This window comes from Ornithorhynchus anatinus, chromosome 10 (assembly GCF_004115215.2).
Source record: "Ornithorhynchus anatinus isolate Pmale09 chromosome 10, mOrnAna1.pri.v4, whole genome shotgun sequence".
NCBI classification, from domain to species: domain Eukaryota; kingdom Metazoa; phylum Chordata; class Mammalia; order Monotremata; family Ornithorhynchidae; genus Ornithorhynchus; species Ornithorhynchus anatinus.
In genome coordinates, this window is record NC_041737.1 from 46,481,087 (window position 1) to 46,508,701 (window position 27,615).

At 45.5% G+C, this 27,615-nt stretch overlaps 1 protein-coding gene across 3 annotated transcripts; it reads left to right on the top strand.

Moving 5' to 3' along the window:
- Positions 1-27,607, top strand: CALU (calumenin). 3 transcript variants are annotated; one of them, XM_039913227.1, is made up of 7 exons: positions 1-123; positions 9,920-10,150; positions 15,704-15,897; positions 19,253-19,419; positions 20,509-20,569; positions 23,477-23,676; positions 25,141-25,245. In XM_039913227.1, exons 2-7 carry the CDS (start codon positions 9,930-9,932, stop codon positions 25,243-25,245), a joined length of 948 nt encoding a protein of 315 aa, XP_039769161.1. In that variant the 5' UTR covers positions 1-123; positions 9,920-9,929. The 3 variants fall into 3 exon arrangements, with proteins under 3 accessions (XP_039769161.1, XP_028929085.1, XP_039769160.1); XM_029073252.1 differs by lacking the exon at positions 15,704-15,897 and adding an exon at positions 15,437-15,630 and having other exon boundaries at positions 87-122; positions 9,922-10,150; XM_039913226.1 differs by lacking the exons at positions 1-123; positions 15,704-15,897 and adding an exon at positions 15,437-15,630 and having other exon boundaries at positions 9,930-10,150; positions 25,141-27,607.
- Positions 27,608-27,615: the final 8 nt, after the last annotated feature.

The window sequence follows — 27,615 nt, forward strand, 5'->3', positions numbered from 1 at the left end:
GCTCCGGGACGCTTCCGGTCGGGCGGTGCGCGAGCGCGTGAGGGGAGAAGGACCTGAGGCGGCGGAGGAGGAGGAGGAAGAAGAAGGAGGACGAGGAGGAGAAGGAGGAGAAGAAGAAGAAGGTAAGGCGTGCGGCCTCGGGATCCTCCCGAACCTCGTCCCCCACATGGGCCTTGTCAAGCCTCCCCGCCTGCAGCGGGGCCTGGGCCGCTTCCCAACCGCAGCCCCGGGCCGCCGGGGTCAAAGGTCATCCGCGGCCCCCTCCGCCCTCCCCTTGGCTTTGTGGCCGGAACCCCCCCCCCCCCACCTCGGTGGAATAACAATAATAACGGGGGTATTTAAGCGCTCACTCTGTGCTGAGCACTGTTCAAAAGAGAGGCAGTCGTTCATTCAATAGTATTTGTTGAGCGCTTACTATAATAATGTTGGTATTTGTTAAGCGCCCACTATGTGCTGAGCACTGTTCAATAGGCAGTCATTCATTCAATAGTATTTATTAAGCTTTTGCTATAATAATGTTGGTATGCGTTAAGCGCTCACTCTGTGTTGAGCACTGTTCAATAGAGAGGCAGTCATTCATTCAATAGTATTTATTAAGCGCTTCCTATAATAATGTTGGTATTGGTTAAGCGCTTACTATGGGCTGAGCACTGTTCAATAGGCAGTCATTCATTCAATAGTATTTATTGAGCGCTTACTATAATGTTGGTATTTGTTAAGCGCTTACTATGTGCTGAGCACTGTTCAATAGAGAGGCAGTCATTCATTCAATAGTGTTTATTGTGCGCTTACTATAATAGTGTTGGTATTTGTTGAGCGCTTACTATGTGCAGAGCCCTGTTCAATAGAGAGGCAGTCATTCATTCAATAGTATTTATTAAGCGCTTACTATAATAATGTTGGTATGTGTTGAGCGCTCACTATGTGCTGAGCACTGTTCAATAGAGAGGCAGTCATTCATTCAGTAGTATTTATTAAGTGCTTACTATAATAATGTTGGTATTAAGCGTTTACTATGTGCAGAGCACTGTTCAATAGAGAGGCAGTCATTCATTCAATAGTATTTACTGAGCGCTTACTATAATGTTGGTATTTAAGCGCTTACTATGTGCAGAGCACTGTTCAATAGAGAGGCAGTCATTCATTCAGTAGTATTAAGCGCTTATTATAATGTTGGTATTTGTTAAGCGCTCACTATGTGCAGAGGACTGTTCTAAGCACTGGGGGAGATACAAGGTCATCAGGTTGTCCCACGTGAGGCTCACACTTAACCCCCATTTTGCAGATGAGGCAACTGAGGCACAGAGGATAATAATAATGTTGGTATTTGTTAAGCTCTCACTCTGTGCTGAGCACTGTTCAATAGAGAGGCAGTCATTCATTCAGTAGTATTTGTTGAGCGCTTACTATAATAATGTTGGTATTTGTTAAGCGCCTACTATATGCAGAGCACCGTTCTAAGCGCTGGGGGAGATACAGGGTCATCAGGTTGTCCCACGTAAGGTTCATAGTCTTCATCCCCGTTTTACAGATGAGGTAACTGAGGCACAGAGAATAATAATAATGATGTTGGTATTTGCTAAGCGTTTACTATGTGCAGAGCACTGTTCAATAGAGAGGCAGTCATTCAATAGTATTTATTAAGCGCATACTATAATAATGTTGGTATTTGTTAAGCGCTTACTATGTGCAGTGCACTGTTCAATAGAGAGGCAGTCATTCATTCAATAGTATTTGTTGAGCGCTCACTATGTGCTGAGCACTGTTCAATAGAGAGGCAGTCATTCATTCAGTAGTATTTATTAAACGCTTACTATAATAATGTTGGTATTTGTTAAGCGCTTACTATTTGCTGAGCACTGTTCAATAAAGAGGCAGTCATTCATTCAGTAGTATTTATTGAGTGCTTACTATAATGTTGGTATTTAAGTGCTTACTATGTGCAGAGCACTGTTCTAAGCACTGGGGGAGATACAGGGTCATCAGGTTGTCCCACGTGAGGCTCCCAGTTAATCCCCATTTTACAGATGAGGTAACTGAGGCACAGAGAATAATGATATTGGTATTTGTTAAGTGCTCACTATGTGCAGAGCACTGTTCTTAGCGCTGGGGGAGATACAGGGTCATCAGGTTGTCCCACGTGAGGCTCATAGTCTTCATCCCTGTTTTACAGATGAGGTCACTGAGGCACAGAGAATAATAATGTTGGTATTTGCTAAGCGCTTAGTATGTGCAGAGCACTGTTCTAAGCGCTGGGGGAGATACAGGGTCATCAGGTTGTCCCACGTGAGGCGCACAGTTAATCCCCATTTTACAGATGAGGGACCTGAGGCACAGAGAAGTGAAGTGACTAGCCCACAGTCACACAGCTGACAAGTGGCAGAGCTGGGATTCGAACCCATGACCTCTGACTCCCAAGCCTGAGCTTTTTCCACTGAGTCACGCTGCTTCTCTATGTGCAGAGCACTGGACTGAGCGCTTGGAATAGCCAGTTCGGCAACAGATAGAGACCAGCCCTGCCCATTGATGGGCTCACAGTCTAATACCTGATCACCTTCTATGCCCCCAGCGCTTAGAACAGTGCTTTGCACATAGCGCTTAACAAATACCACCGTTAATACAGTCCTTGCCCACAGTGGGCTCCCAGTCTGGAAGGGAGGAAAACAGGCATCAAAATAAGTAAAGGGGCATCGGTGGCACCGGTATAAATAAATATGGATAATGATGATAATAATAATGTTGGTATTTAAGCTCTTGCCATGAGCACATCACTGTTCTAAGCGCTGGGGTAGATACAGGGTCATCAGGTTGTCCCACATGAAGCTCAAAGTCTTCATCCCCTTTTTGCAGATGAGGTCACTGAGGCACAAAGAAGTGAAGTGACTTGCCCACAGTCACACAGCTGACAAGCGGCAGAGCTGGGATTCGAACCCATGACCTCTGACTCCCAAGCCTGTGTCTTTCCACTGAGCCACGCTGCTTATGTGTGGACATCATGAATAAAAAATAAATAGAACTGTAATTATAAAAATGGACATAAATACCCAAGTGCTGGGGGTGGGGGGTAGAACAAAGAGGGTTGGGGCATTGCGGGGGGGAGGGGCAGCAGAGGGAAAAAAATGATGGTATTTATTAAGCGCTTACTATGTGCAGAGCACTGTTCTAAGTGCTGGGGTGGATATGGGGTAATCAGATTGTCCCTCTTGGGGCTCAAAGTCTTAATCCTCATTTTACAGATAAGGGAACTGAGGCCCAGAGAAGTGAAGTGACTTGCCCAAAGTCACCCACCTGACAAGTGGCGGACCTGGGATTTGAACCCACGACCTCTGACTCCCAAGCCCGTGCTCGTTCCACTAAGCCACGCTGCTTCTCTTAAAGAAAAGGGGGGGGAGGGCTTAGTCTGGGAAGGCCTCCTGGAGGAGGTGCCTGGCCCCATGGGGCATGGAAGAACATCCCAATGGGTCAATGGGTCAGCGCAGAAGGTTCCCCTGGGGCAAAATATCCAGTGGCTGTCCCTGAAAAAGTTAATATACCTCAAAGACATAGGAGGCACTTTCCCCTTGAACCCTTTCGGGTTCCCTTTTGAGCCCTGTAGAGTGTGAGCTGGTTGTGGGCAGGGAATGTGTCTACCCACTGCGGTGTACTCTCCCAAGCACTCAATACACTCTTCAGCATACGGTAAGGGCTCAGTCAATACGATTGATTGATTTGGGGGCCTCTTTAACAGTCTCCAAGAGGTGCCCTTTAAAATGGAAATGAGCATGCAAAGGCCCTTTACTATATAATCTGAGAGCAGTTCTTTCAGACCTCAAAAAAGGAAAAGTTAATAAGAAAATGTTTAGCCTACTGATTGTGCGGTAGGAGCTCATTTGCCATCAGTGAAAAATAAATGTAGTAATGTTAGGAGTCTTTAGTGTATTATAGACCTCATGATCCCAGGTCTAACACTTTTAATTTGGGGTGTATCTCTGTACAGAGTTTCAAGTTCACTTCCAGGGTACTTAGATTAAAATCAGTGTCTACACCAAGGGGGAAATAATGTAAACTTGGGCGTTTTCCGATTCCTGTTGGAATTGAACTCAGAGCGATATCCAGATGTAAGGTTGTTAGGGCTATAGGTAATATGTATTGATTAAAATTAGGGTAATGTAAATAGATGGCATAATCTGATCTCAGGTCATTTTCAAGATAAATTTTCCTTAATGTTACTCAAAAAGTCGCCATTTTCAGATGAAAGTACATTCCTTCTTAACCTACCAACACACCCATTTGATCAATTTATTGAGCACTCGTGTGCAAAGCGCTTTGGAGAGTGCAAGACAGGAATTGGGAGACATGTTCCTTGCCCATCTCTAGGTAAATATGTTAATACATCACAGAAAGGACCCTCAAGGGCAAAGTAAAAAGAGATGAGAAATCTTTAGGCCATAATTTGGAGTTGATGCCCTAAATTCTTTCCAAGAGCTTGCATTCCAGGGGGGCTTCAGATGGAGTAAGTGATGACGATAGTAGAGTTTGTCTTCTGAAGTTGCAGTAGTTGAAACTGCAGACAGACCTGTTGCTCCTGGCTGAAAGTCAGGTCAAATGAGGGGATTCTTTTGAGTTGCCACAGGAAGGTTTACACCTCCCTAAACATCAGTGTTCACTGAGAATATGGAAACATTTTACAGGCTAGGATCACCGCTTTTAATTTAGAGCGGACAAAGCTACGTGCCTTTTTCCAAGGTCAGAACACTTCCTTCAGTCCAAAGGCGGGTCACAACTATGGCCCGTTTCTCTCCCTAGGATTTGCTCAAGGTCATTATTTTTGCCGATCGGTAATTCCGAAGTACTTGTTGCCACCTTTGTCAACCTTTATTTGGATGACAGGAAAATAGGTCAGTTGTGTTTCTAGGTTTTTATTTTCCTACAGGTAAATTGGTTGCATAACAGACTTTGCACTTCATATCCATCAGCTTTGGAGTCATTTTAACATGTGGTAATACACTGTTGCATTTTACAAGAGGTCCTGGATCAAAGAAGAGTTGTTTCCAAGAAAGGGAAGGAAAATATGTACCTGACAAATCAGACTGTTTAGCATTCACTACTCTGCATCATCTGTCATTCACAGTGGAGAATAATTCAGCACTTCTTAGTTGAGGGGTCACTGTTGTAAAGTGTAGCCCTTTCCCCCACCATGAGTGCCTTTTCTGCAAAATGTGCAGCTCAGAAAAAAGGAATCTGCCTACCACACCCAGTTCTGCCACGAATCCCTACTCACTACAGGCCCCAGGTCACTCAGAATAACAGTTAAAATGACCATTAAACACCCTCTCAGGTTGAACACATTTTTGCCCAGGGTAGGAGGTCCTATCCTTAATTTGGTCCATTTGTTCTCTTGATTGGATGTAATGCAATCTGTCCCACTGTTTCTGTCTCCATTGGCATTTTACCCAAAATCACTAGATTTGAGAGGCAGGAAAGAAATGTGACAGTGAGAGTTTAGAGGTTTTATTGGCTATGGCTCCCAGAAGGCCCCATTGTTATACATGTCTTTCAACCCCAAGCCATTAATCTCCCCATTTTAACTGCCAGAACAGTTCATTTTTGCTGAAATGGGCTTTTACAGATAACATACTGTCGGGGATTGAAAGCTCCTTTATTTTTTTCCCTGTCTCCTAAATGAATAGTTGTTTAAAGTGTCATGTAGGATGGGAAGAAAGCCTCTTTTTGGGAAATACAGCTTTTTCCATCTGTTGTATTGTGACATGAGGTGGACTTTTTTCAGAGTTAAGTCACAGACTTTAAAAAGGCAATCAAAGTGTTTTCATATTTTTCATTCTTGTGAAGCTTGGTGCTTGTCAAGATTTCTTCTGTAATGATTTTGATATTGTTGGGTGGTTTCTTCAGAAATTGTCTGCCCCGAGGTAAAATAGGGACCTGGGTATTTCACTTGCTTTATTCCAAAGACCTGGCTCTTGGCCTTGAGTTTTCAGTTTGGACACTTGATAGCAGAATTCTCCCCTACCCTTTATTGGGAATTTTGAATCCTTATATTTGCATGCATGAACTTGGACAGGAGTTTTAGTACTGAGCTGCACTATAGTGTATGTGTAGAAGAAATCAAGAGAGACAGTGGTTTGGTCAGTCTTGGAAGAAAGTTGGCGCTCCAAGGGTATTTTCTGGCCAGGATTTGCATTCAACACCCCTTGCCAGAAATGAGAGAAATTCTTCAGCAAAGTGAAGAGGCCAAGCTTAGATATCTTTAGCCTCGTTTCCATAGTGATTCCAAAAGCAGCAAAATTAAGTGACAAAATTAAAGGTCAGATGGACGTGCATTAAATCAGTCACTGTTAAATTGTTGACAGTCAAGTTGATAACCAAACCAACCGCTGATGCAAGACTTTGCAGGATTGCTCCAGCCCCCTCCACTGGAGAACCATAAGAGCCTCACTGACCAGAGCACAGGCGGTTCCCTCTGGCCCGGTCTATCGGAAGTAGAGGAAAGTGATCTGGAATTGCCACCTATCAATGATCAGACCATCGACAACTTAACCGTTCAATTAATGTCCATTTGGTATTTAATTTTCAGTCATTTTCTGTTTTTTCCTGCAGAGATTAATGGCATTATGTAAGTGTCTATGATTCATTTTTTTAGATGTTTAATTTTAGGTGATTCATCATTTCCCTGTCTCCAAAACCACTTTTAAGGAGTATTTCATTGTCTTGAGCAGGCCGGGCTAGGCGGCGTGCTAGTGCATCCGTATTGCAGATGGGTTTTAGAGAACTCTGGCTGCGAGGACTCATTGTGGGCAGGGAATGGTGTCTACCAACTCTGTTTCGTTGTACTCTCCCAAGTGCTTAGCACAATGCTCTGCACACAGTAAGTACTCAATAAATACCATTGATCGATGGATTAGAGGTTTGTGCTAAAACTTTGTGCTAAAACTTCGGGCAGTGGGTTGCTTGGGGCTAGCTAATCTTTAACCCTGAACAGGGTTAAGGATTCCTGTGGTGGGGCTTTTTAGTAAGAGAGTTTACCTAATCTATATTAAGCACAAAGTGATGAGAAGCAACTTTTTTCATTCTTGCAGCTGTACCTTTTGCTTCTGTTGAAGGGGCCTACCTCAGACCCTTCAACGAAGATGCATTCTTCCACCTTTGGAGAGCATATTCCTGCAGTTAGACATTAATGGGGGTAATTGAAATCCACAGGTAATTAAAAAAAAAAAAAGCAACCCTCATTTTGACCAGTGGTTTTAACCTCCTAAAAGTGCTTCCTCTTCCAAACAAAAGTTGGCTTCAGAGTGTCTAATAAGTTGCCACCTTTACTGATTTGAATTTTTCCTCCTCTCCCTTTCTTGGCTCACCCCCAGCAAACCAAGGACTTTAAAATTAGCTTGTGTGATTCTCCTACTATCACTAGTTTCCAAGGAACTCCAAAGCCCTTCAAGTATCCAAAGTACTCAGAATATCTATGTGCATTAAATAACAGGCAAAAATTATTTTCCCCACTGCCCAATGTGGAACCAAGGCGTGAGCTGTAATTTAGCCAACCCAGAGTCAATGGCAGAGCTAGATGTAGAATCCAGGTCATCTGGTTTAAAAGCCAGTGCTTTTCTAGTATTCTTGACTGGTTTACCCACATCAGAAACTCTAAGCGGAAGCCGTTTCCTTCGTAATGAAATCACAGTGTGCAGTCTGGTGAGACAGTGCTACATGCTGTCTTCCTCTAAACTGTAAATTGTTTTTAACTCCCTGCCTGACCCATTTTGTACCCAAGGCTTTAAACCGCTAAAGTTTGCAATAACTATTTGAGGATAATTTGATTTCTCTCAGACTTAGTTATAGCATTAAAGGCTTTTCAAAATATGGAATGCATGAAATTTGAGAGGGAGGAGCTCTTTTTCAAGGTGACTTAAAAGCCGGATCCTGCTGTTGCTTTCCTTGGTTTCTGGTTCTTTCTGCCAGGCTTGGATTGTAGTTCTCCATCAGCCGAGGGTGAAATCCTTCTGACCCGTTCTTTGAAAAGTTTTACTTTATGTAAGCATTATATAATCTTTAGTCTGAGGTGGTTATGACTCTCTCTCCACAGGAACCTGCTTTATGCTTCATGTAACCGCTTACCTTGGCAGTAACTTCAGAAAGATCCATCGGGCTAAGAGCTGATACAACTCCTTGAGCACAGTTTTGTTTTTTTAAAATGGCATTTGTTAGTACTTACTAAGTGTCAAACACTGTTCTAAGCACTGGTTAATTAAATCGGACACAGCCCCCATCCTGAATGGGCCTCACAGTCCAAATAGGAGGGAGAACAGGTATCCACACTTTACAGTTGAGGAAATGGAGGCACAGAGAAATGAAGAGACTTATCCAAGGTAACCTATCAGGCAAATGGCAGAGCTGGGATTAGAACCCTGGTCCTTCAGACCCCCAGGCCCGTGCTGTCCCCACTAGGCCACGCTGCTTTTGATTTTAAGGATCTTTCTGCTATTTTGTACCTTCTTAAATGGATTTACTAAGTGACTAGCACAAATAGCCAGTCTGTGCTTAGCTCAGGTGGTCTATCCATGCTTCTGTACCTGTCATTGTTTTAGTACTAACTGTTGTCCCTGCCCCTTTGCCTACCTCTACCCCTGTGGGCTCCCTCAGCAGCCGGACTTGCACTTTAGGGACCAACTCTCCCAGGTGGCCTTACTGCTGGCCTCCCCTGCTTCTTCTTCCTCCTCCTCCTCTGCTTTGCAGCTCTTTCCTCTTCTCTCTCTTATCTTTGCTGCCCCTGCCATTTCCAAAACAGTCAGAGCTTAGCAGTGACCCAGACAGAGACTACATTATACACTTTCTATATTTACACAGGTCTCAGCCGCGTGATCTCACTATATTGTATATGCACTAGTGTGTATATGTAACCTTTACCATCCCTTTCCCTTATTGTAATGTATCTTTGCCCCTTTTTTAAAACTTAAAATGTGATACAAGTCTTCTGGAATGGTTGCCACCTGTAGTTCTCACCAAAGAGAATTTTAACATGCTGGTCTTATCTTCTGCTCTGTGTATAAGCACGTTTCCAATTATACTGATGTTTCCTTTACATTTTCATTTGAGAGTTTTTGTTTTCTTCTCTTTACAAGCTACCCTCATGGACCTTTCCCTATTTAATTGGTGTGTGTTTACCTGAAACCTGTAGTGAAATCATCAGGTCATCTTTTAGTGGAATTAACTTCAGATGTTGCCTTGGAGTGAAGCCAGCATTTTTCTCTTTGCTTTTTTCCTTTCCTTCTCTTTTACTGGAGCTCTATAAATATACGTGCTCACCCTGTGTTCTATGAAAAGTTTGATCTAATAATAAGCTCTTCAAGCTTTTTGAAGGTGGTACGTGAATTCAAAGTATTGCTGTAGTTATTAGCTATTCCCTGGTTCTTTATATCTTCAGAATGTTTAGCCTATAAAGTTTACTTAGCCTCCGTCCAAAGTGCAAAATATGATTTCTGACATTTTTATTCATATTAAAGGAGAACTTCCTAGAGGCGGTTGAGTACTGACATCATCAGTATATTTATTGGATATCTACTGGTTAAGAAGCTATGTGCTTGAGAGGTGCAGGACCCATGATGAGTTAAGATTGAGGGTGAAACTAAATAGAGTTGGTATGCACAATGGAGCGTGGACACTGTTGACAAGTTAGATGAAATGTGGAGGGCCCTGATCATGTCTCTGTATTTAACTGGTGTCTCCTAGAAGATCCTATGTAGATATCTCAGTGAAGGTGCTAGTTTGCCATCCCCTTGTCAGAATAAAAGTTAGGGAAGAGGTAAGTGACTTGCCTAGAATCATGAAGCAAATTAGAGAGCTAGAGTTAGCCATGGAGCCTTTCACCCATTGTTTAACTCTTGTGTCATATTGCTCTCTGAAGTGACTGTCTCCTTCTCCCTTTCTTCAAAGAAGTCATCATGGACCTGCGACAGTTTCTCATGTGCCTATCTCTGTGCACAGCCTGTGCTCTTAGCAAGCCCACAGAGAAGAAGGAGCGAGTGCACCATGACCCTCAGCTCAGCGACAAGCTCCATGATGATGCCCAAAACTTTGACTATGACCATGATGCCTTCCTGGGTGCAGAAGAGGCCAAGACCTTTGATCAGCTGACCCCAGAAGAGAGCAAGGAGCGACTTGGGTAAGGGGCCAACTCTGAGGCCCAAAGGTCTAATTTAGGAAGCAGAATCTCTTGAGAATCCAGCCCCTCCTCTTTTTGCTCCCTGAGCTTTGCTACTCTGAAGCTGAAGTAGCTGCCGCGTCCTCTGAAAGCCAGGTGGGGATATAAGGCCCCTAAGTGTTGAAGGGTTTGTTTCTTGAAATTTTCCATTACTTACTAGTTGGCACCCATTCCTTCAAACCAAAATCACCTCTGCAAGAAACACAGCCCACAGCTTGAGCAGGCTCCAACTTGTGCTGGACCGTTTTGATCCCAGAAGAACAGTGCCTGATGGGGCATGCCATATTTGCAGCTTGGTCTTGGTTTTCAGGGTGAAGGCCAACTTGTGACCCTGCTTCCCTTTTGTCCAGTTATTGTTCTGGACTGAGGCTGAGCTACAGATCAGGCTCCCATCTGAAGGAAGATCAAGTCCTTTTATTTCTTAGGTGCCTTAGATGTTTTTTGTTTTGGGTTTTTTTAAAAAATTTTTATTAGCTGCCGCAGAAGGGCCAAAGTACTGCTCAGAATCTAGTGGTGAATGAATACTGCTTGTGTCTAAAGCACAGGTTGGGTTTTTTTCTATTTCTGTATGTAGCTTCTCTCACAATTGTCTCTTAGCATGAGTATTCCTTTTGAGTACCAGACTCTTAAGTGCCAAAGAGACAAAGTCAAAATTGGAATCTGATCTGGCATCTGGGGATTTTTTTTCCCTCAGCTTTCCTAATTCCTAATCCTCTACGGAGAGGGGCCGGGTCTTAAAGTGCCATGATGTGCAGATCCTCCTCTGAGCATTCATGTGAAAATACCACTCTGCTTGGTTCTTCAGAGGGGGGCCATCTCTTGGTTAACAAAGGCCACATAAAAACCTGCATAGAAATCAATCAGAACCAGGAGTTGGAAATAGAAGTGATTGCAGATAAACTATTGAGTCGTATTTGTCCCCCAGAAGCCTTTTCCATATCAGCCCCACATCAATAGTTGGTTTTTTTTCCCTCCCTCCCCCACCCTCAGAGTCCCTCAGAGGGTGCTAAGATTACAGCTCCTGACACACAGCTCAGAAACCCATTGTTCATACTGCTGGGCCCTGGGCCTGCAAGTATGCTCAGTTAGCTGGAGCGCTTTCTGCTCAGCTCGAGCAGACTTTTTCAGTGCCCAAGATTGGGGAGGTAAGAGACGTGCTAGGACCTGAGCCTCTGTTGCTTCTGGTCCCAGCTGGCCACTATTGTATAACCTCAAAAAATGTTCAGTTCCCACAGATAGTGCTAAGATCACAGAGTTTATCATAGGGAGTGTTCCAAAATAAACTTCCTTTTTTCCTCAGGTTTTGAGGCTTTCATTTAGCTGTCCACTGTTAAAGTGACAGATTTTGTTTCTCAATGATGATTGAAGTAATCTAATGGGAAAAAGCAAATGATTTTATTCTCCAGTATGAGCAAGTGCAAAAGAAAAATGTTCGGTTGAAAAACGGTCGTGAAATGCAGAAACACACAAGAGGTTCTTGCTAGTTGAATTGCTTTTCTAACCTTCAGGAACCATTGCTTGCTTTCTTGAATTTGTCTAACTCGCTTGCTAAAAGAAGGTGGGTGAAAGAAAAAGTATTCTTTCTCCCACTCCAAGAAGGCAGCTTCCAGCTTGTGCTGTCGGATACTGCATGCCCAGCTCAGAATGCTCTTTCGCCTAACATCACCTCTTCTCCCCCAAATCCTAAGTTAAAAAGCATCTCAGAAGGGACTCGAAATGCTAAGTGAGGTATCTGCAAATGTGAGAATGTTGCATCTTTCGGGGATGGGACTAGCTCTTTCCAGGGCCAGATAACAGCAGCCCTTTTCGGGGTCATGGGTTCATGGCAAGATTAGAAATGGCCGAAGCAGGTAGTGCTTCAGTTTGGAGTGTTACTTGATAATAAGCCTGAAGAGTAAAAGCAGGTGTAGTGTTTAGGGGAGGGAGAGATGTCTCATTATCAATGGTATTTGAGTGCTTCTTATGTAGAGAGCACTGTACTGAGCACTTGAAAGAGTACAATACAACGGAGTTGGCCGACATGTTCCTTGCCCACAACGAACCTACAGTCTTGAGGTCATTTCCATCACTGTCAGGAAATCCTTAGAATGATTAGTGTGGGGGCAGACTTTCCTGACAGATTCTCTTGTGCAAGAATCTATTTGCTAGTCATAGCATAACAATGAGATTGCATATTCATGAAGCACCTCTTTGGAAGAAATGAGAAAATATCACAGCCATTGTGTAACAAATCCTCCCAGTCCTTCCAGGCGGTGGAGAATGGGTACTGTCCCTGTTTTAGAAATGGAACATCAATACAAGCCAAGCTACCCTGGGATTTAAGACTATATTTTTCTCTTGTCCCACAGAATGACTCTAGGACTCTGTTTCCGTACATGATAGATAACTCAGAGAACGGCTTGTGTTAGTAGAAACTATCCTTGTAACCATATTAGTGCAGAGTTGCCAGTTTTGTATTTTGAAGGAAAAAACACCAAGCCTGAGTACTTGGGGTTTCCTGTAATAAATGCTTGAGTGGTAGCTGACAACATGGCCATCTTTTTGAACTTCATATTCTGACTTTTCAAGACCCCAAATTGAATCTGCCCATCTTATAGAAAGACCAGGTGGAACATTCCTTGGTAATCTAGTTAGTTTCCGGAAGAGCATTCTCACTTAGTAATTGGGGTTCCTCTTTGTCTCAGGAATTCCTTTCCTTCTTGGGGTACAGAACTTTAGAGCCCAAAGCTATTATCGGCCTTCATGGCATGGTGCGAGAGTCTGTCAGTGTGGCGATTCCCGTTTTGTGTTCAGTCCCATCTTTTTCTTAATTATATAATTTTAAAATTGGCACCACATACATATATTTATATATAGTTGGATACTGTTTGTACTGCATGCGTAGAGAGATGAGGGAGGAGAGGGAGAGAGGGGCTTCAGTTACAGGAACGCAGCTTATATCAGTGTTTAAATAAGCCATACTGCAAAGGTCTGTGGTTGATTGTCACTATTTTTGCCCTGGCTTGGTTACATTTTTGAAATGATAGTGAAGGGTTAGGAAGTAGGGGAATGAATAGTAGGGAAGGATGGGGAATGGGAAGTCTTTGTAAAGTAGGCTTAGTCTCTTCCCAAATTAGAGACAGATTTTCTTTGGACAGTTCACTCTGGGGTTAAGGAGAGATTCCTAAAGGGTCTTCACCCCAAGCTCATTCCTTCTTTTACAGGGCTACTGAGACCTTTCTCTTCATCCTCCTTTTCAGTTCATGTTCTGAAAATTTCTATTTAGTAGAGCAGGGTGTACCTTGCAAGAAAATTAAGATTGGATCCCAGCTGCAGTATGTTTGCCTTTTTTAGCAGTTCTGTAGCAGGAGCTTCTTTAGAACACATTTTTGAAGAATGTTTGTGTCAGTTACACATTTTGAAAGTGGTGTGGAGGGGCAACGTCACTGTAAGGGTAGCAAAGCCAAGCTAGGGGCTTTTGAGGAGTGATTTTTGAGGCTTTTGCCATTTTTCCTCTGGTGTTTTACCAAACTCCAGGATGAGGAAAATAGAACACTGAGCAAAGTTTCCATTTTAAAGTTCTAAATCCAGCAGCAAAAGATGGGTGTCGAGACATCCAAGCAAGTTTGCCTTCTCTGATCCACGTAATTCGAGCACTCTCCTGGCAGTCAGGAGGCCGACTGTCTCGGGTGGCCTTGGTCAAGTTACTTTACTGTACTGGGCTATTCCTTCTGTAAATTTAGGATGACCATATAGGTCATCATGTACATGAACACTTGGTGATTCTCACTTGGGAATGTGCACATTAAATAGTATCATTTGGGGTTGGTTTACTAGAACAGGTGGTACAGTAAAAACCTTAGTTCTTGCAGTACCGAAACAAACGTTTCCTTTAAAAAATTTTAAACCCGCAACTGAAAGTTTACATTGAAGTAGATTTCTTTGTGATTTCGATAAGGAGGGTGGTTAAGATCGATTCTCTGGGGGGTGTATAACTAGCTCCAAAAGGAAACGTACAGCACATGAACTAGTTGCCATAGTGGGTGCGTTCAAATGTTGGAGGCTTACGACATTCTTGTTTGTCTTCAGCGACACTTGCCTGGTTTGTTGGATTCGCCGTTTTATTAATTAGAAGATGGTGTGTCCTTGTATTCAGCATTTGTTACTGTCCTTACCCCCAAAAGATCAAGGGTTAGTGAGATCTTGGGTGGAAATGAGTAGTTAGTAATTTAAACCTCCACTGCCCTTAAAGTAGGTTTGATAATATGAGGAGAGAGCGGAAGGCAGACTGGCTAGGGAACATCTGACATTTCTGTTGGTTCTTGAGATCCTGCTTGGGAGGAAGGAGAGAGACTAGGAGGTGGGGAGTCAAATCTCACACTACATAAGCTTTAACACCTTGCTTTGTCACCCCTAACCTCAGCTCATTAACATCCTCACAATTCACAGACTCCATAACCCTGCCATAGACACCAAACCCATCCAGTGCCGCCTGGGATAGAGAAGCCATTTTTAATCTTATCCACATGTGAAAAACGGATTCACAAGTGGAGTACGCACATGGTGTCCTGCAAAGCCATTGGCCGTTTCTGGCAGCAAGCAAGCCCTTTTTCTAAAAAGGACCAGGATTGGAGTCTGGTGGAGAGATTATTTTTTTTCTTTACATTGACCCAGGAATGGGCAATCAGGACTCTGGTGTTTGTAAACCTTTCTCTAGTATATTTGTAAATCTTTTGGCCACAAACCAAAAAATGTTTTAAGTGTTTCTTTAAGGGCCTGATTAAAAACATTTTTGATTTCATAAGAATCAGGTCCTGACCTTGTAACTGATCAGTACCTCAGTCTTCATTTTTGGAACCAGAGTAGAATAATCATTGAGAAAAACGAAAACAAGAACCCAGCAACATACCCCAGAGAGAAAACAAAGATGGAAAGCCCTGAACCAGTTACTTTCCATGGTCTATCTCTGGGTTTAGGCTTCCCCTACTACAGGGGTGAGCCGGGCTCTCCACTGGCAGCCCGGGGCAGAAACGAACTCTGCTATCTCTTTCTCTCGGCCTCTGCCAAGGTTGCCAGCAAAGCCAAGCAGGTGACTTGGAAAAGAAGTAGCAACCCTGGGCAGCCCCTTCTGGGATTGAGCCGCTGCCGGGGACTCTCGTTTGCCCCGTCCCAGCCATCGGGACGCTCGTCTCGGCTCAGCTCGGCTTACCGGGGCTGGGGTCTTGTGTCCTTTTAACCCTTTGCTGGATTTTTCTGCATTTTCTACAGAAAGATTGTAAGTAAAATAGATGAAGACAAAGACGGGTTTGTCACTGTGGATGAGCTCAAAGACTGGATTAAGTTTGCACAAAAGCGCTGGATTTTCGAGGATGTAGAGCGGCAGTGGAAGGGGCATGACCTCAATGAGGATGGCCTCGTTGCCTGGGAGGAGTATAAAAATGCCACCTACGGCTACATCTTAGGTAGGTCGCCACCGTCGGGGGGAAAACACCTTGTGGATCCGGCGCCTTGAAACGTAACTGTTTTGTCTTGTAGAATGATTGTAGATAAAATAGACGCGGATAAGGATGGGTTTGTGACGGAGGGGGAGCTGAAAGCCTGGATTAAGCACGCCCAGAAGAAATACATGTATGACAATGTTGAACGCCAGTGGCAGGAATTTGACCTGAACCAAGACGGCTTAATCTCCTGGGATGAGTACAGAAACGTGACCTATGGCACTTACCTGGGTAAGGGGCAAAATGTCAGCCTGGAAAAGACCCTAGCCTCGAGGCGAAAGACGGAGGAGGGTTTCAGAGTAAGGAGATGGTAGAGGAAATGCCCAAGGGGACTTTTTTAGCAGCTTCAGTTCAGGTCCTGCCCGGACCCCCGATTAGCCCACGTTTAGTCACTTGAAGATTGGGTGGACTTTTTGGTTGGGGTAGCTCTCCCCGTCCCCTCAACTCTTAGCTCTTCTGTGAAGTCATGGTTTTTCTGCCTGCCCCCTCTTTCTCCCACCATCTCCCGTACAGGCACTAGACCCCCCCCCCCACACTTAACGGACCACCGTGTTCTTCAGACAAGAATGCGACCGAGCGACAAGGGCTGCAGTTTGGGGGATAATTACTTTACCCACCAGTCGAACGAAAGCGCGAGATACTAAATCTACTTTTTTTTGGCCCCTTGTCGGGATGGGGAGATAAAAACGATGCCGGAGGTGCGGGGAGGCCGTGTGATCTTGGGCCGCTTTATTTCCCCGACCAAAGTGGAGCCGTTCGCTCCCAAGCCCTCTGCCGTGCAGCAATTAAATTCCACCCTCTGTTGCCTCTGAATGTAGCAGGCATTTATTTGGCTGCTTTACAAAAGCCACAGAAGCCAGGGTAGCCCAGTTGTTGCTTTCTCTCAATTTGCTTGTGCCCCAGCTGATTGTCGTCTATCTACCCCAGAGCCTAGTGCAGTGCCCGGCACTTGGTAAGCACATAACAAATGCCACCATTTTGTTGGTGTGGGTGCAAAGCTGCCAGACTGGAATCCTAGTTGCTTTCCTTCCAGTTTCTTTCTAGCTATGTTACTGCTACACACTAGGTGGCGCTCCTACCCAGGAGATGCTCAGAGGGCATTAAATATTGGCTGGGGGTCCTCATTACTTGGGAGCTTTGGGTTGGGGTTTTTTTTTAATGATAGCTGTGTGAATTTAAAAAGTATATCATAATTGTCCTCCACTCCAAATTTGATTGGTGATGGTGGAAAATCGGGGGGTAAACTGGGCCATCCTTAGCTTTTCTTTCTAGCAGACAGTAATTGGGTAATGAGCAGGCTTCCTGTTGGAGAACCAGCTGTTGTTGTTAATTACATGACTGGGTGCATTTCTGGGGAGACTTTCGTGTCCGAAAGGCCTGTTCTCCTTCCTGAAACTAAAGTGGAAATCTCTGTCAAATGCTTGATGCCCAGCCAAGCCCCGAACAGAGCCCTTTGCCTAATTAAGAGCATGTGTAGTCAAAAGTCAGTGCAGATGGTGAGGCATCGTTACCTCTTACTTGGCTGACATGCTGACATCCTCCTGATTTATCTAGTATTAAAAACAAATATGAAGCAGAACGTCAGCCTTTGGTGAGCTAAACGAAAAGGCACGCTCATAAATTGTGGCTCAGCCCTAGGCCCTCACTTGCCTCCTGCCCTGAATCTTGATTTGTGGGTATGAGTGAGAGAGAGTGAGTGTGTGTGTTTGTGTGTGTAAGTAACTCTGATGGCCCTGCTGCCGCACAGGGCAGATGATTCAATGTAAAGGGTATTTCTATGGACTGAGGCTACACACAGCTCTGAAGCAGCAATGGCTTTATAAGGTATTCCTCCCCAGAGTGTGGGTGGTACAGCTTCCTGAGAGGTTGAGCTGTATTTTTTTTCCTTCCTTATTTAAAGGTCAAGCCTATGGGAGAGGGCTTCGTTATTGGCTCACCCTCTGAGTTCCGAAAAGCCGACAGGTTGGCTGTTCACTGATGGCTCACGAAGGAGCCATGCTTCTACAAAAGGAACCTCATCCCCACCTCTCCTATGAAGGAAGGAAGGATCTGTGCTAGGCACAGAAGTGAACAGCTGTGTACTCGCCCCTTTCCGCAATCATTTTTGCAGGCTGCAAGTGGACCTTAGAGAGCTGCCTGATTTTTTGAGGGGGAGACATACCCTCATTACGGTGACGGGGTCTGAGAATTCAGTCTCGATTTCCTTCTTTTCCTGTTATCTTTGTACAAATCACTACCAATCCGGGATCCTTTTAGTTTAAAAGATAAGAGATGATAGGCTATTTGAACAAAGACAATGTGAACTGGGTGGTCACCCACATAGTCTATCCTTGGTTCACTCTGCACCCCAAAAAGACACTCCATCAGGTATATTTTATTTTGAAAGTGTACTCTGGCATTAGTTCCTTGCATTTAACTGTAGGGAATTCTTGTCACCAGAAGGGCTACAGGGAAAGTTTAAAACAAGACTTCAGTCAGGAAGAAAACAGCTCAACTCTTAAGAGGCAGCAGTTTTAAAAGGCTGTATTCACAGTGAATGGGAAGGCTGGCCTCTGGTTGAACACAGTGACAGGTTGGCAGGGTAGTGTTGCCAGCCAAGGGAGCCGGTAGGAGTTTTTTTTATAAAGATGATGCCAAATGTGGTTGTATTTGACATATTAGATTTATTTTAAATTTGACTCCTGGTTTTGTATTTGTAGAGAGGCTCTAAGTTACACTCTCCATGTTTCTTCCAGCTTTTGAAGGCCCTGGCTAGGTCAGATTTGGCTAGAATCCCCACAGCCTGATATTTTACAATGAGGGTGGTAGCAGGAAGTGGATTCCCATCTTTATTTTGGTTTCTAGCAGTTCCCTGGGGACAGTCTTTCTCCTTAGTTGGGGTTTAAGGAGAAGACTGACGTTTCCCAAATAGGGCCTCCGTGGCATGTGGGAGATCTTGGGTACAACCCAGTTAAACTCTCTCCAGCTTTTTCATTTCATGGAAATTTATTGCCAGAATCTGGGACAGAGCTTCTTCTGCCAACGCCAGCACGGCCCTAAATTATTCTGAATTACGGTGTGGAAAACCCAGCCTTTTACCCAGAACGGTCCCCAGGATATGGCAAATTTAGGCAGTTGCCCTCAGTCCCGGCTAAAAGGGCTGGGTCTCACCCTCTTTCAGCTTGAGCAACAAAGCCGTTCAGTGCAGGGCCAGATTGCCCCCTGGAATCAATGGCTCCTACGTTTGCAGCAGGTATGAGTATAAGGAGTGAGGCTTGTGTACAGAACACCTCCGACCCTGAGTAGAGCCTGGAAGCAATAGCCCCACCCAAGGTGATCTGCCCCGGGCCCTATGCCACACACAGAGACAGCCCTGCTTACTGGGAGACAGATTTGGATGAGGCTAAACCTTGGCATTTTGGCACCTAGAATCCCTAGAATCACACCTCCACATTGGAAGTCAAGTATTTGAGCGTTCCTAGAGCTTTGCAACTTGTGCAGGTTAGAGTCAGTGGGCCCTGCTATAATGGCACTAAACATGTCCCAAACCCATCCCTTATTGTGCTCTTCAGAAAGCTAATGGCCAGGTGACTTGTTTGTTTCCTAGATGACCCAGACCCTGATGATGGATTTAACTACAAACAGATGATGGTGAGAGATGAAAGGAGGTTCAAAATGGCAGACAAAGATGGAGATCTCATTGCCACAAAGGAAGAGTTCACAGCTTTCCTGCACCCTGAGGAATATGACTATATGAAAGATATAGTAGTGCAGGTGGGTGCCCTCGTGAGGTAGCTCTGGATGGTTCAGGAACCATCCTGCTGTCTCTCCTCCTATAGCCTGTTCCCTGGCTTTCGGGAGGCTGGTTGACTCTGCGGAGTATTAGATTTGGATGTTGTGTTTTTCTAAGACTGTCATTTCGCCATGTATTTGTTTCCCCATTGGAACAGAGGAAAGAATGCTTGCCACCAGAACACATCTGTGAAGGGCAGTGAGATAGAGTTCCCGGGAAGAATCAGAAATATGGATTAAGATCTTACTGTTCATTCAGCCATTGACCACAGGAAGCTTTGTGAAGGCTGAAACTCCCATAAATTCAAACAGTATTGGGCAACTCACAAGAGCCAGGCAGCATGTCCTAGTGGATAGAGCTCAAGCCTGGGAGTCAGAAGGTCATGGGTCCTAATCCCCACTCCACCACGTGTCTGCTGTGTGCCCTTGGGCAAGTCACTACATTTCTCTGGGCCTCAACTACCTCATCTGTAAAATGTGATTGAGAGTGTGAGCCCCACATGGCAGGGACTGTGTCCAACCCAATTTGCTTGTATCCACCCTAGTGCTTAGTACAGTGAAGCACTTAAATACTATTTATCATTATTATATTTCTAAAAAAAAAAATCTCATCTACAGCAGTGAATATGCCATTAGGGGAGAGCAGCACTATTAGGCCAGCATGACTGTATACTCGATATTTCATGGGTCATGTTGGCTTTGGGATCATTTATTTAACCCTTGTCTTGCATTTGTCTGAGGAAACCATATTTGGTGACCTTGGGAGCTAATGAAACTGAATGCTGGCCGGGAGCCACCAGTAAGTAGGAAAGAAATGGAGTTGTGTTGCAGTTTTTTTTTTAAAAAAAAATTCTCCTCTTCCGGACTTAGTCTCCTTTTCTGTCTCTACTGATTTTACTTGTTTCACTGCTTAAGTACCAGCTTGGTGCGTAGCAAGCTGAGAGTGCTTTCTGATGGATTGGTAAAATGTTAGACTTAATTTTCAAAGCCGGGACAGATCCTCACCCTTTCCTGCTAGTTCTCAAGAGGAGTTGCTGACCTCGCCCCCCACCACCCTCTCTGTATCCTTAGGAAACCATGGAGGACATTGACAAGAATGCTGATGGCTTCATTGACCTGGAAGAATACATTGGTGAGCCCCTTGGCTTCTCTCCCATGTGACCATCCATCACCTCTTGTTTTTCAAGAGTGGATTGAGATGAGAGGAATCTGTTTGATGTAGGAACTGGGTGCACTTGAACAGCAGCGCATTGTCAGCCCTAGCTTGGCAATGGAAGATAGCTACTTCACCAAACTGCAGGGGTGCCCCGGGGGCTTGCCAGTTCCCTACTGGAGCCATGACAATGGTATAGCCACCAATGCCATTTTTAAGCGTGTGCCTGGGGCCCTGCATCCCTGTTGCAGGTCCGCCTGGGCTACCTGCAGGGGTGGGGACCAAGAGAGGAGAAGAGGAGGGGCATAGAGAAGGAACAGATCAGTGACCCAGATTGCCAGGGTGCATGTTCCATGTTTTCTTTGGGCTGTTTGTCGCAGACTGTGTCCTCAAGGGTGCTGCCAATCCCAGAAGGTGGGAGTGTGGGTACCCCAGTTTGGCCAGAGGCTGGTTGCCACATATAGGATGCCTGCTGGCATGTGTGCCAAGGGTGGTCATCCCTACCATACAGCATATCTCTTCACTGTGCTGTGATGCGGGCGTTCTGACAGAAAACCTCAAACAAAATCCTTCTCTTGTATCGGAATTGACTTCTGGGGAAAAAAATTATTTTTCACCTTCCCTCCCCTCTCCCTCTCCCCCCACCACCGAATCATTTGTTCAGGCTGCCAGGTCAGGACAGTCTTGGGCTGAACTCTGCCTGGAGTGTTTATGCTTTGCTCCTGTTGCCATCTGAGTCAGCACAGCGTAGAGAGGGATCAGAACTGTTTTTGGTAGAGCGACAAAAGCACCTCAGTGTCTCATGTGCCTGGTCGGGGTGGAGGTGGCTACTGATGCAGGGATCCTGGAAACTGGTAGGAGTTGACATGGGAACTCCAGCTGCCTCAGCGATTTGCCATTCCTGCACCTTGGGACCCCCTTTAAGTTTACGTGGAGGAGAAGAGGGTTCTGGATCTCAGCAACGAGAGCCCCTGCATCTTGTGGAAGGACAGGTGGCTAGAGGGAGCTCTCGGGGGAAACACTGCACGTTGACATCATTTGGACTGCCACGGGCCCAGTTCAGCTCCAAGACCTCTTATACGAGACACGGGGCCAAGCATGTATAATGCATGGCTGGCAGCAGCTTAGCTACCGAGCTGCAGTGCCCCTGCGTTGACTCATAGCCCAGGTCTGGCCAGGTTTTAAAAAAACGTATGCTTGGGTAAGTAGGGGGCGAAGGGATTCATAAATAGGGGAATAGGAAGAGCAGAGCACCTGCCCATTACTCAAACCTGCCTGACACCCCCCCCCCCCAAACCCTTTCAACTCCTCCCTCCTGTACCCCCTCTAAGCCTGGCCCAGTCTGGGCTTTGGCTAATAGGGAAAGCAGAAAGCTTCAAGTGCTCTTTGGCATGTGTACCAGAGGAAGGTCATGAATACCTGGTCCTCAGTACCGGAAAGAGAGGAAGGAAATATGGGTCCATCAGTCAGTGGTAATCATTGAGCATTTATTGGGTGCAGAGCACCGTTCTAAACACTTGAAAAAGTGCAGTAGAGCAGGGTTGGTGGATGTGATCCCTGCTCACGAGGAGCTTACACTCTAGAGGGAGACGATCATTAAAATAAATTACTGACACACTAACTGGCACTGGGCAAGGTGCTCCCACTGCTTTGCATCTCAGTGCCTCCAGCCATAATTGTCTATCTTTTCCAGGGGCTGTATGATCAGGGAGATGAGACTAATAAAATCGGAATTACGTAAGGCTTTTCTTCCACGTGTCTGTATCGTGATCGAGCCCCTTGGAGAAAGACATTAGATGCATCTCTTCATCAGTTTATGATTGAAGAAAGCAATTTCTGGTGCACATAGCCAGTTTCCAAGATAGTGTTTATAAAGAAATTCTGAGTCTGTACTTTGTTACGATGATGCTTTTCCCCTTAGTACCGCCATCCCTAAAGTCACCTATTCTCTTATAACACAGGGGTTGTGTTCTTGCAACACCCCATATTAAAGAACACTTGGTACTGCAGTGCTCGCCCTGAATGCCCAATGCCTCACATGGCAGGCACACAAGTTATTTCTTGTAACACCATGTTGTGCTGTATCTAGGCAGATTCTGAGCATTCCCTAATTCTGCTGACACACTGTATCCAAAATGGATTGCGGAAAACACATCAGAGCGGGATTGGGTGTACTGGGCTTTGCCATTTTTCCCGAGTTGCTAAAGCCTAAATGAAGAATGGGTTTAGGCTATGATTGACCTTTGGCTGCAGGTTTCTTAGTAATGTGTCCCGATATGCTGGCCAGGCTTCCCTCTTGAGAGATTGAGGCGAGAGCTTGTTTCAAGACCTACCTAGAAAGACAGAGAACGCAGCATCTGAAATCGTTGGCTAATGTAGATACTACTATCTCTACAACAAAAGAGCCATTAATCTCTGTCCTAGCAAAGAGAGTCCAGAACAAAAAGAAAAACCTTTTGTTTCATTTCTTAGTAGTGGAAATGGCTGATTATTTTATGAATGGAAAATAATATAAAATATTCACCCCCATCTTGGAAATTGGTATGAATGGCACCGCATACCATGGCTTCCAGTGAATGGTTCTGGTTTTATTTTTCCCCAAAGACAGCTAAGAAACAGATTATGCTTTCTTGCGGGGGGCACTAACGTATTGGGGAGCGCCTTCCTACTGCGCAGAGGCGTGGGAGGGGTGCCAGGAGTGTCAGACACATAGATTCATCGACAGCCCAAACTCTCCAGTTCTAAGAAGCCTGCTAAACCCTGCCCGGGTTTGCCTGGGCCAGGCTGCAACTTGGTGGATGAGGAGGGGAGGGAGGCCACGTTGGCGTGGCAGGAAGCCGCTGTTTGAAAACTTGAGTGTATCTGCTCCTGTGTGTGTATGTGCAGGCGATATGTACAGCCACGACGGGAACGCTGACGAACCAGAGTGGGTGAAGACTGAGCGGGAGCAGTTTGTGGAGTTCCGAGACAAGAACCGGGATGGGAAGATGGACAAGGAGGAGACCAAGGACTGGATCCTCCCCTCTGATTATGATCATGCTGAAGCTGAGGCCAGGCACCTGGTCTATGAATCTGACCACAACAAGGTAAGCGTGGCCAATCCCTGCAGTTTGGGAGTGCAGGCTTCATTATCAGTGGGCTGGCAGTCCAGGTTGTTAGCCCCCGCCCCCAGCATTTTATCTTGCTGCCTTAGACAGTGTGGCCTGGACTCCAGGGAAGTGCCTTTCCAGTTGCTTGGCATGAATGTGGTTCTGGTGATCCTGTCCCATCCTGGCATCAAGAAGAGTCATTTTCAGCCCCCTAATCCCCTCTACAATCTCATCTTTCTCATAGTCTGGTTTGGATAAATTGATAGATGGCTGTCATCTGATTATTCCAACTATATTTTGTCCCTGTTGGCAATGTTGCTGTGCTGAATGGGCTATTGTTCTGACCCAGTAATGGCATTTTGTATTTTCTGAAAGGTCCAAGTGAGAGAGGAGAGGTCTGAATCAGAGGAGAAGCCCTGTGGGAAGAAGCCACCTCCCATTGGTGGGCTTGGAAGCAGAGAGAAGTGGAGGGGGAGAAGCAAAAGTCATGAGGAAAAGCAGACAGAAACTGCAGGAAGAGGGAACATGGAGAGACTAAGAGCAGGGAGAACAAGAGAAGGAGGGCCAGGAAAAGAAAGCTGAGAAAAAGGATAGCAAGAGACAAGCAGGAAGGCCACAATGAGAAACTATTTTCCTCGAAGACATCCAACAACTAGGAGTGTTGAAAGCAAAAACTCAAGGAACAGCAGAGCAGGACGGAGGAGGGAAATGGTTCAGTCAAGTTGTCTTGTTTCTACCCCACGCTTAGCTTAGTGGTTAAAATCTAGTAAATATTTAACTATGATTTTTGAAAGAAGATGCGGAGAGAAATGGGTAGCCATTGGAGAACTTAATAATTGTGGTATTTGTTAAGCTCTTACTATATGCCAGGCACTTCACTAAACGTTGGGTAGATACAAGATAATCAGGTTGGATACAGTCCCTATCCCAGTTTAGGGCTCACAGTTTTAATCCCCATTTTCCAGATGAGGTAACTTGTCCAAGGTCACACAGCAGATAAGTGGCAGGACCAGGAGTAGAACTCAGGACCTCCTGACTCCCAGACCCATACTCTATCCATTAGGCCACACTGCTTCTCCAACTTTGAGTGGAGAAATGTGTGCCGAATGACATCTCAGAAGAATGGTCCAGACAGCCGAAGGAAGCGAGGACTGGATAAGTGAGAGGATGAAAACAGGGAGATGAATGAGGAGGCTGATATAGTAGATTAGTGGCCTTATGGTTGAAGGCACAGACCAGGGGGTTGGCTGGACTGGGTAGGCTAGAGCAGTGGTTGGAACCAGGACTGGTTTTGCGTATGACCCTTTCAGCAGGAACCTTTCAACTTCCCTCTCTCCCTGGAGGTTGGAGAATCAAGCTCAAACAATTACAGGAGGCCGCCTCTGACCTAACCCTCGAGGCGGTCTCTAGATTGGCGATGGGGTACGTGCAACCCTGCTGACACACAATCTCTGATTTCAGGATGGCAAGCTGACCAAGGAGGAGATCGTTGACAAGTACGATTTATTCGTGGGCAGCCAGGCCACGGACTTCGGGGAGGCCTTAGTACGGCACGACGAATTCTGAGCTGCGGACAGAGAAGCCCGATTTTCTTCAAAAGTAATTTATTTTTTACAGCTTCCGGTTTCACGTGAAAATCGTGTTCGCTACTGAGACTGTCCATTACAAATTTCAAGAGATGAAAAGCAACGACAGCAAAACTCATCTTGCCCCCTTTCCTCTACCCAGAGGAACTAGAGGGAGACTCCGTGCTCCTGGTGCGCGACTGTAATTTCAAAACTTGTTTTTTTAGATTTACACTTTGGTTTCCTGTATAACGAGTTGTTTTTATTTTTGTATTGTTTTCTGACCGGGTAGATGAAATGAAGGATGTAGATCTCCACTTTCCTCTTTGCAATAGGTTCAGTTTAGTTTCTTCCATCCCCAACCCCGTTTCCTCCCATAAGTCTGTACTTTTTATTTAGCTAACAAACTGTTTTAAAAGCCTACGATCAATAGAGTCCAGGAGAGGGAAGAGGAGAATTGTTCCCCCAGTTTTATTCAAAAGTGAGACCATTTTCAGGCATTATTTCCCGAGAGGGTGTCAGGGGTGGGCCACCCAAGTTCCACAGACCATTTTCTATTCCACTTGAGCACTCTTTACAGTGGCAGTGGGTCGTCCTGGGGAGGGAAGGACCCCAGGATGTAAGCCAAGCCCCAACTATCCATCCCAAGGTCAGGATGACCCAGGCCACCTGGCCCAGCAAGACTGGGAGGGTCTAGCGTCAGGGCCGGTGGGGGTGACCAGAGGCAGAGGCATAGGGATCTGTAACAGGGCCGTGGATCTGTTTCGGGGATAGCCGGCTGCTGGTAACACACCCCGCTGTCTTTCCAAACATCTTGACCCTTCAAAATAACTAGGACCGGGCTTGACTGATGCCTATTGAAATGATTGAACATCTGCTCAGTGACCAGTGGGTCATAAATGTCTCTGGTAGGCACTGAGGGCTGCTGAGCCCATTTTCTTATTTTTCAACTGGTTGAGACAGCTAAGACGGATCCCATGTCAGTCATGCCATTTAAGTGCCTTTACCTGCCAAGATAAATGATCAGCCAAAGGGCTTCCCCTCAGGGACCCCAAGGCTAATTAGGCTAAAATAGAAAGTGATCAAGAGCAGGTTATGGCTCCAGGAAAGCCCTCCACCTCAGAGAAAACTGCTCAGTTTGGGGATCTGTGATGTGGTGGGGCTTTCTTTTCATTCTCCTTTCTGGGCAGTGAGTGGTGGAACAGCAGTATTAGTTACTAGCTCAATTGCAGTGTTCAAATAGCTCTGTGGGCTGGCTTCTTAAACCACATGTTGCCTAGTTTACCAGAGATCCTCTTGGCTCGAAATGTAGACCACTCACAAACCAGGAGACAGGTGGGTGTCATCGCCCAACTTTGTCGGAATCAGTTGGTGAGTGCCAGCAGCATTCCTAGTGGGGCCCCCTTCTGCCAAAGTGCCATCCTTCCTCCCTTTTTCTGTATGGCTTTGCAGGTTGCTGACCTATGGAAACAGAAAGGCATTAGGGAGAGAACTTGGGGAAACCCTCCTTTCCAACTGAGCAGATGCCATCCTGTTCTTCCCTCTCTGCCTCATACAACACTAATCCTCCATTTTTGGAACTTCCTCCTCTGAAAACATATTTTGTGTTCCCAGGACACTAAGATGTGTGCATGTGTGTGTGTGTGTGTGCGTGAGAGGGAGAGAGAAGTGTGTATGTATCCTTTACTCTTTCATGTAATCTCTATAGGTAATACACTTTTGGTATAACTTGAGACCTCAGCATCAGGAGGTGCTAGGTGAATATTAGAAACCAGATGAGGATTTTTTTTTTTCATGGCCACAATGAGAGGGGCTGGGTCTCAATGAGAGGGACTTCCCCAAGGCCTGTGGGATGTAGGATTTAGAGTTGTGGGGTAGAAGCCACGGGTAAAAGACCCGTTCTTCCTAACTCTCCACGTGAAGAATCATTTAATTGTCCTGGGGACCGGAGACCGGACCCCTCAGACTGGTGGTCTGAGCCCCTGCCCCTGGGTGAAGGTGTGCTGGTCAGAGCTGCCTGGCGGGGGCTCTGCACAGCTGCAGCCGCAGAGCCCAACTCTCACGAGTGAAAATTCACCCACCCCAAAAGTGAATCTTAGCATACGGTGGCAGTGGCACCGGCAGCTCCTGTGTGCTGGCTGCTCTGCCGAATGCATTTTATTCAAATCCCTACTTCGGCCCTGGGTTATTTTTGGTTCGGAGTGAGCCTCAGGCGGGTGAACCACAAGCAGCATGCCCACCGAGAGTATCCTGTGTCCTGTGAGTTCTCGGTTTCTTTTGTAATGGAGTGTAAACCAAGTTTTATATTGTAATGCGAACAGGTGATATCTGTTTCTCAATAAAACCGTTTACATTCACTCTGACTCTCTGT

Bases quoted from the DNA above. Each gene is read 5' to 3' on its own strand.
- CALU (XM_039913227.1), top strand. From the start codon at position 9,930: ATGGACCTGCGACAGTTTCTCATGTGCCTATCTCTGTGCACAGCCTGT. The intron at 10,151-15,703 runs GTAAGGGGCCAA...TTTGTCTTGTAG, and splicing joins GAGAGCAAGGAGCGACTTGG to AATGATTGTAGATAAAATAG. The intron at 15,898-19,252 runs GTAAGGGGCAAA...TTTGTTTCCTAG, and splicing joins GACCTATGGCACTTACCTGG to ATGACCCAGACCCTGATGAT.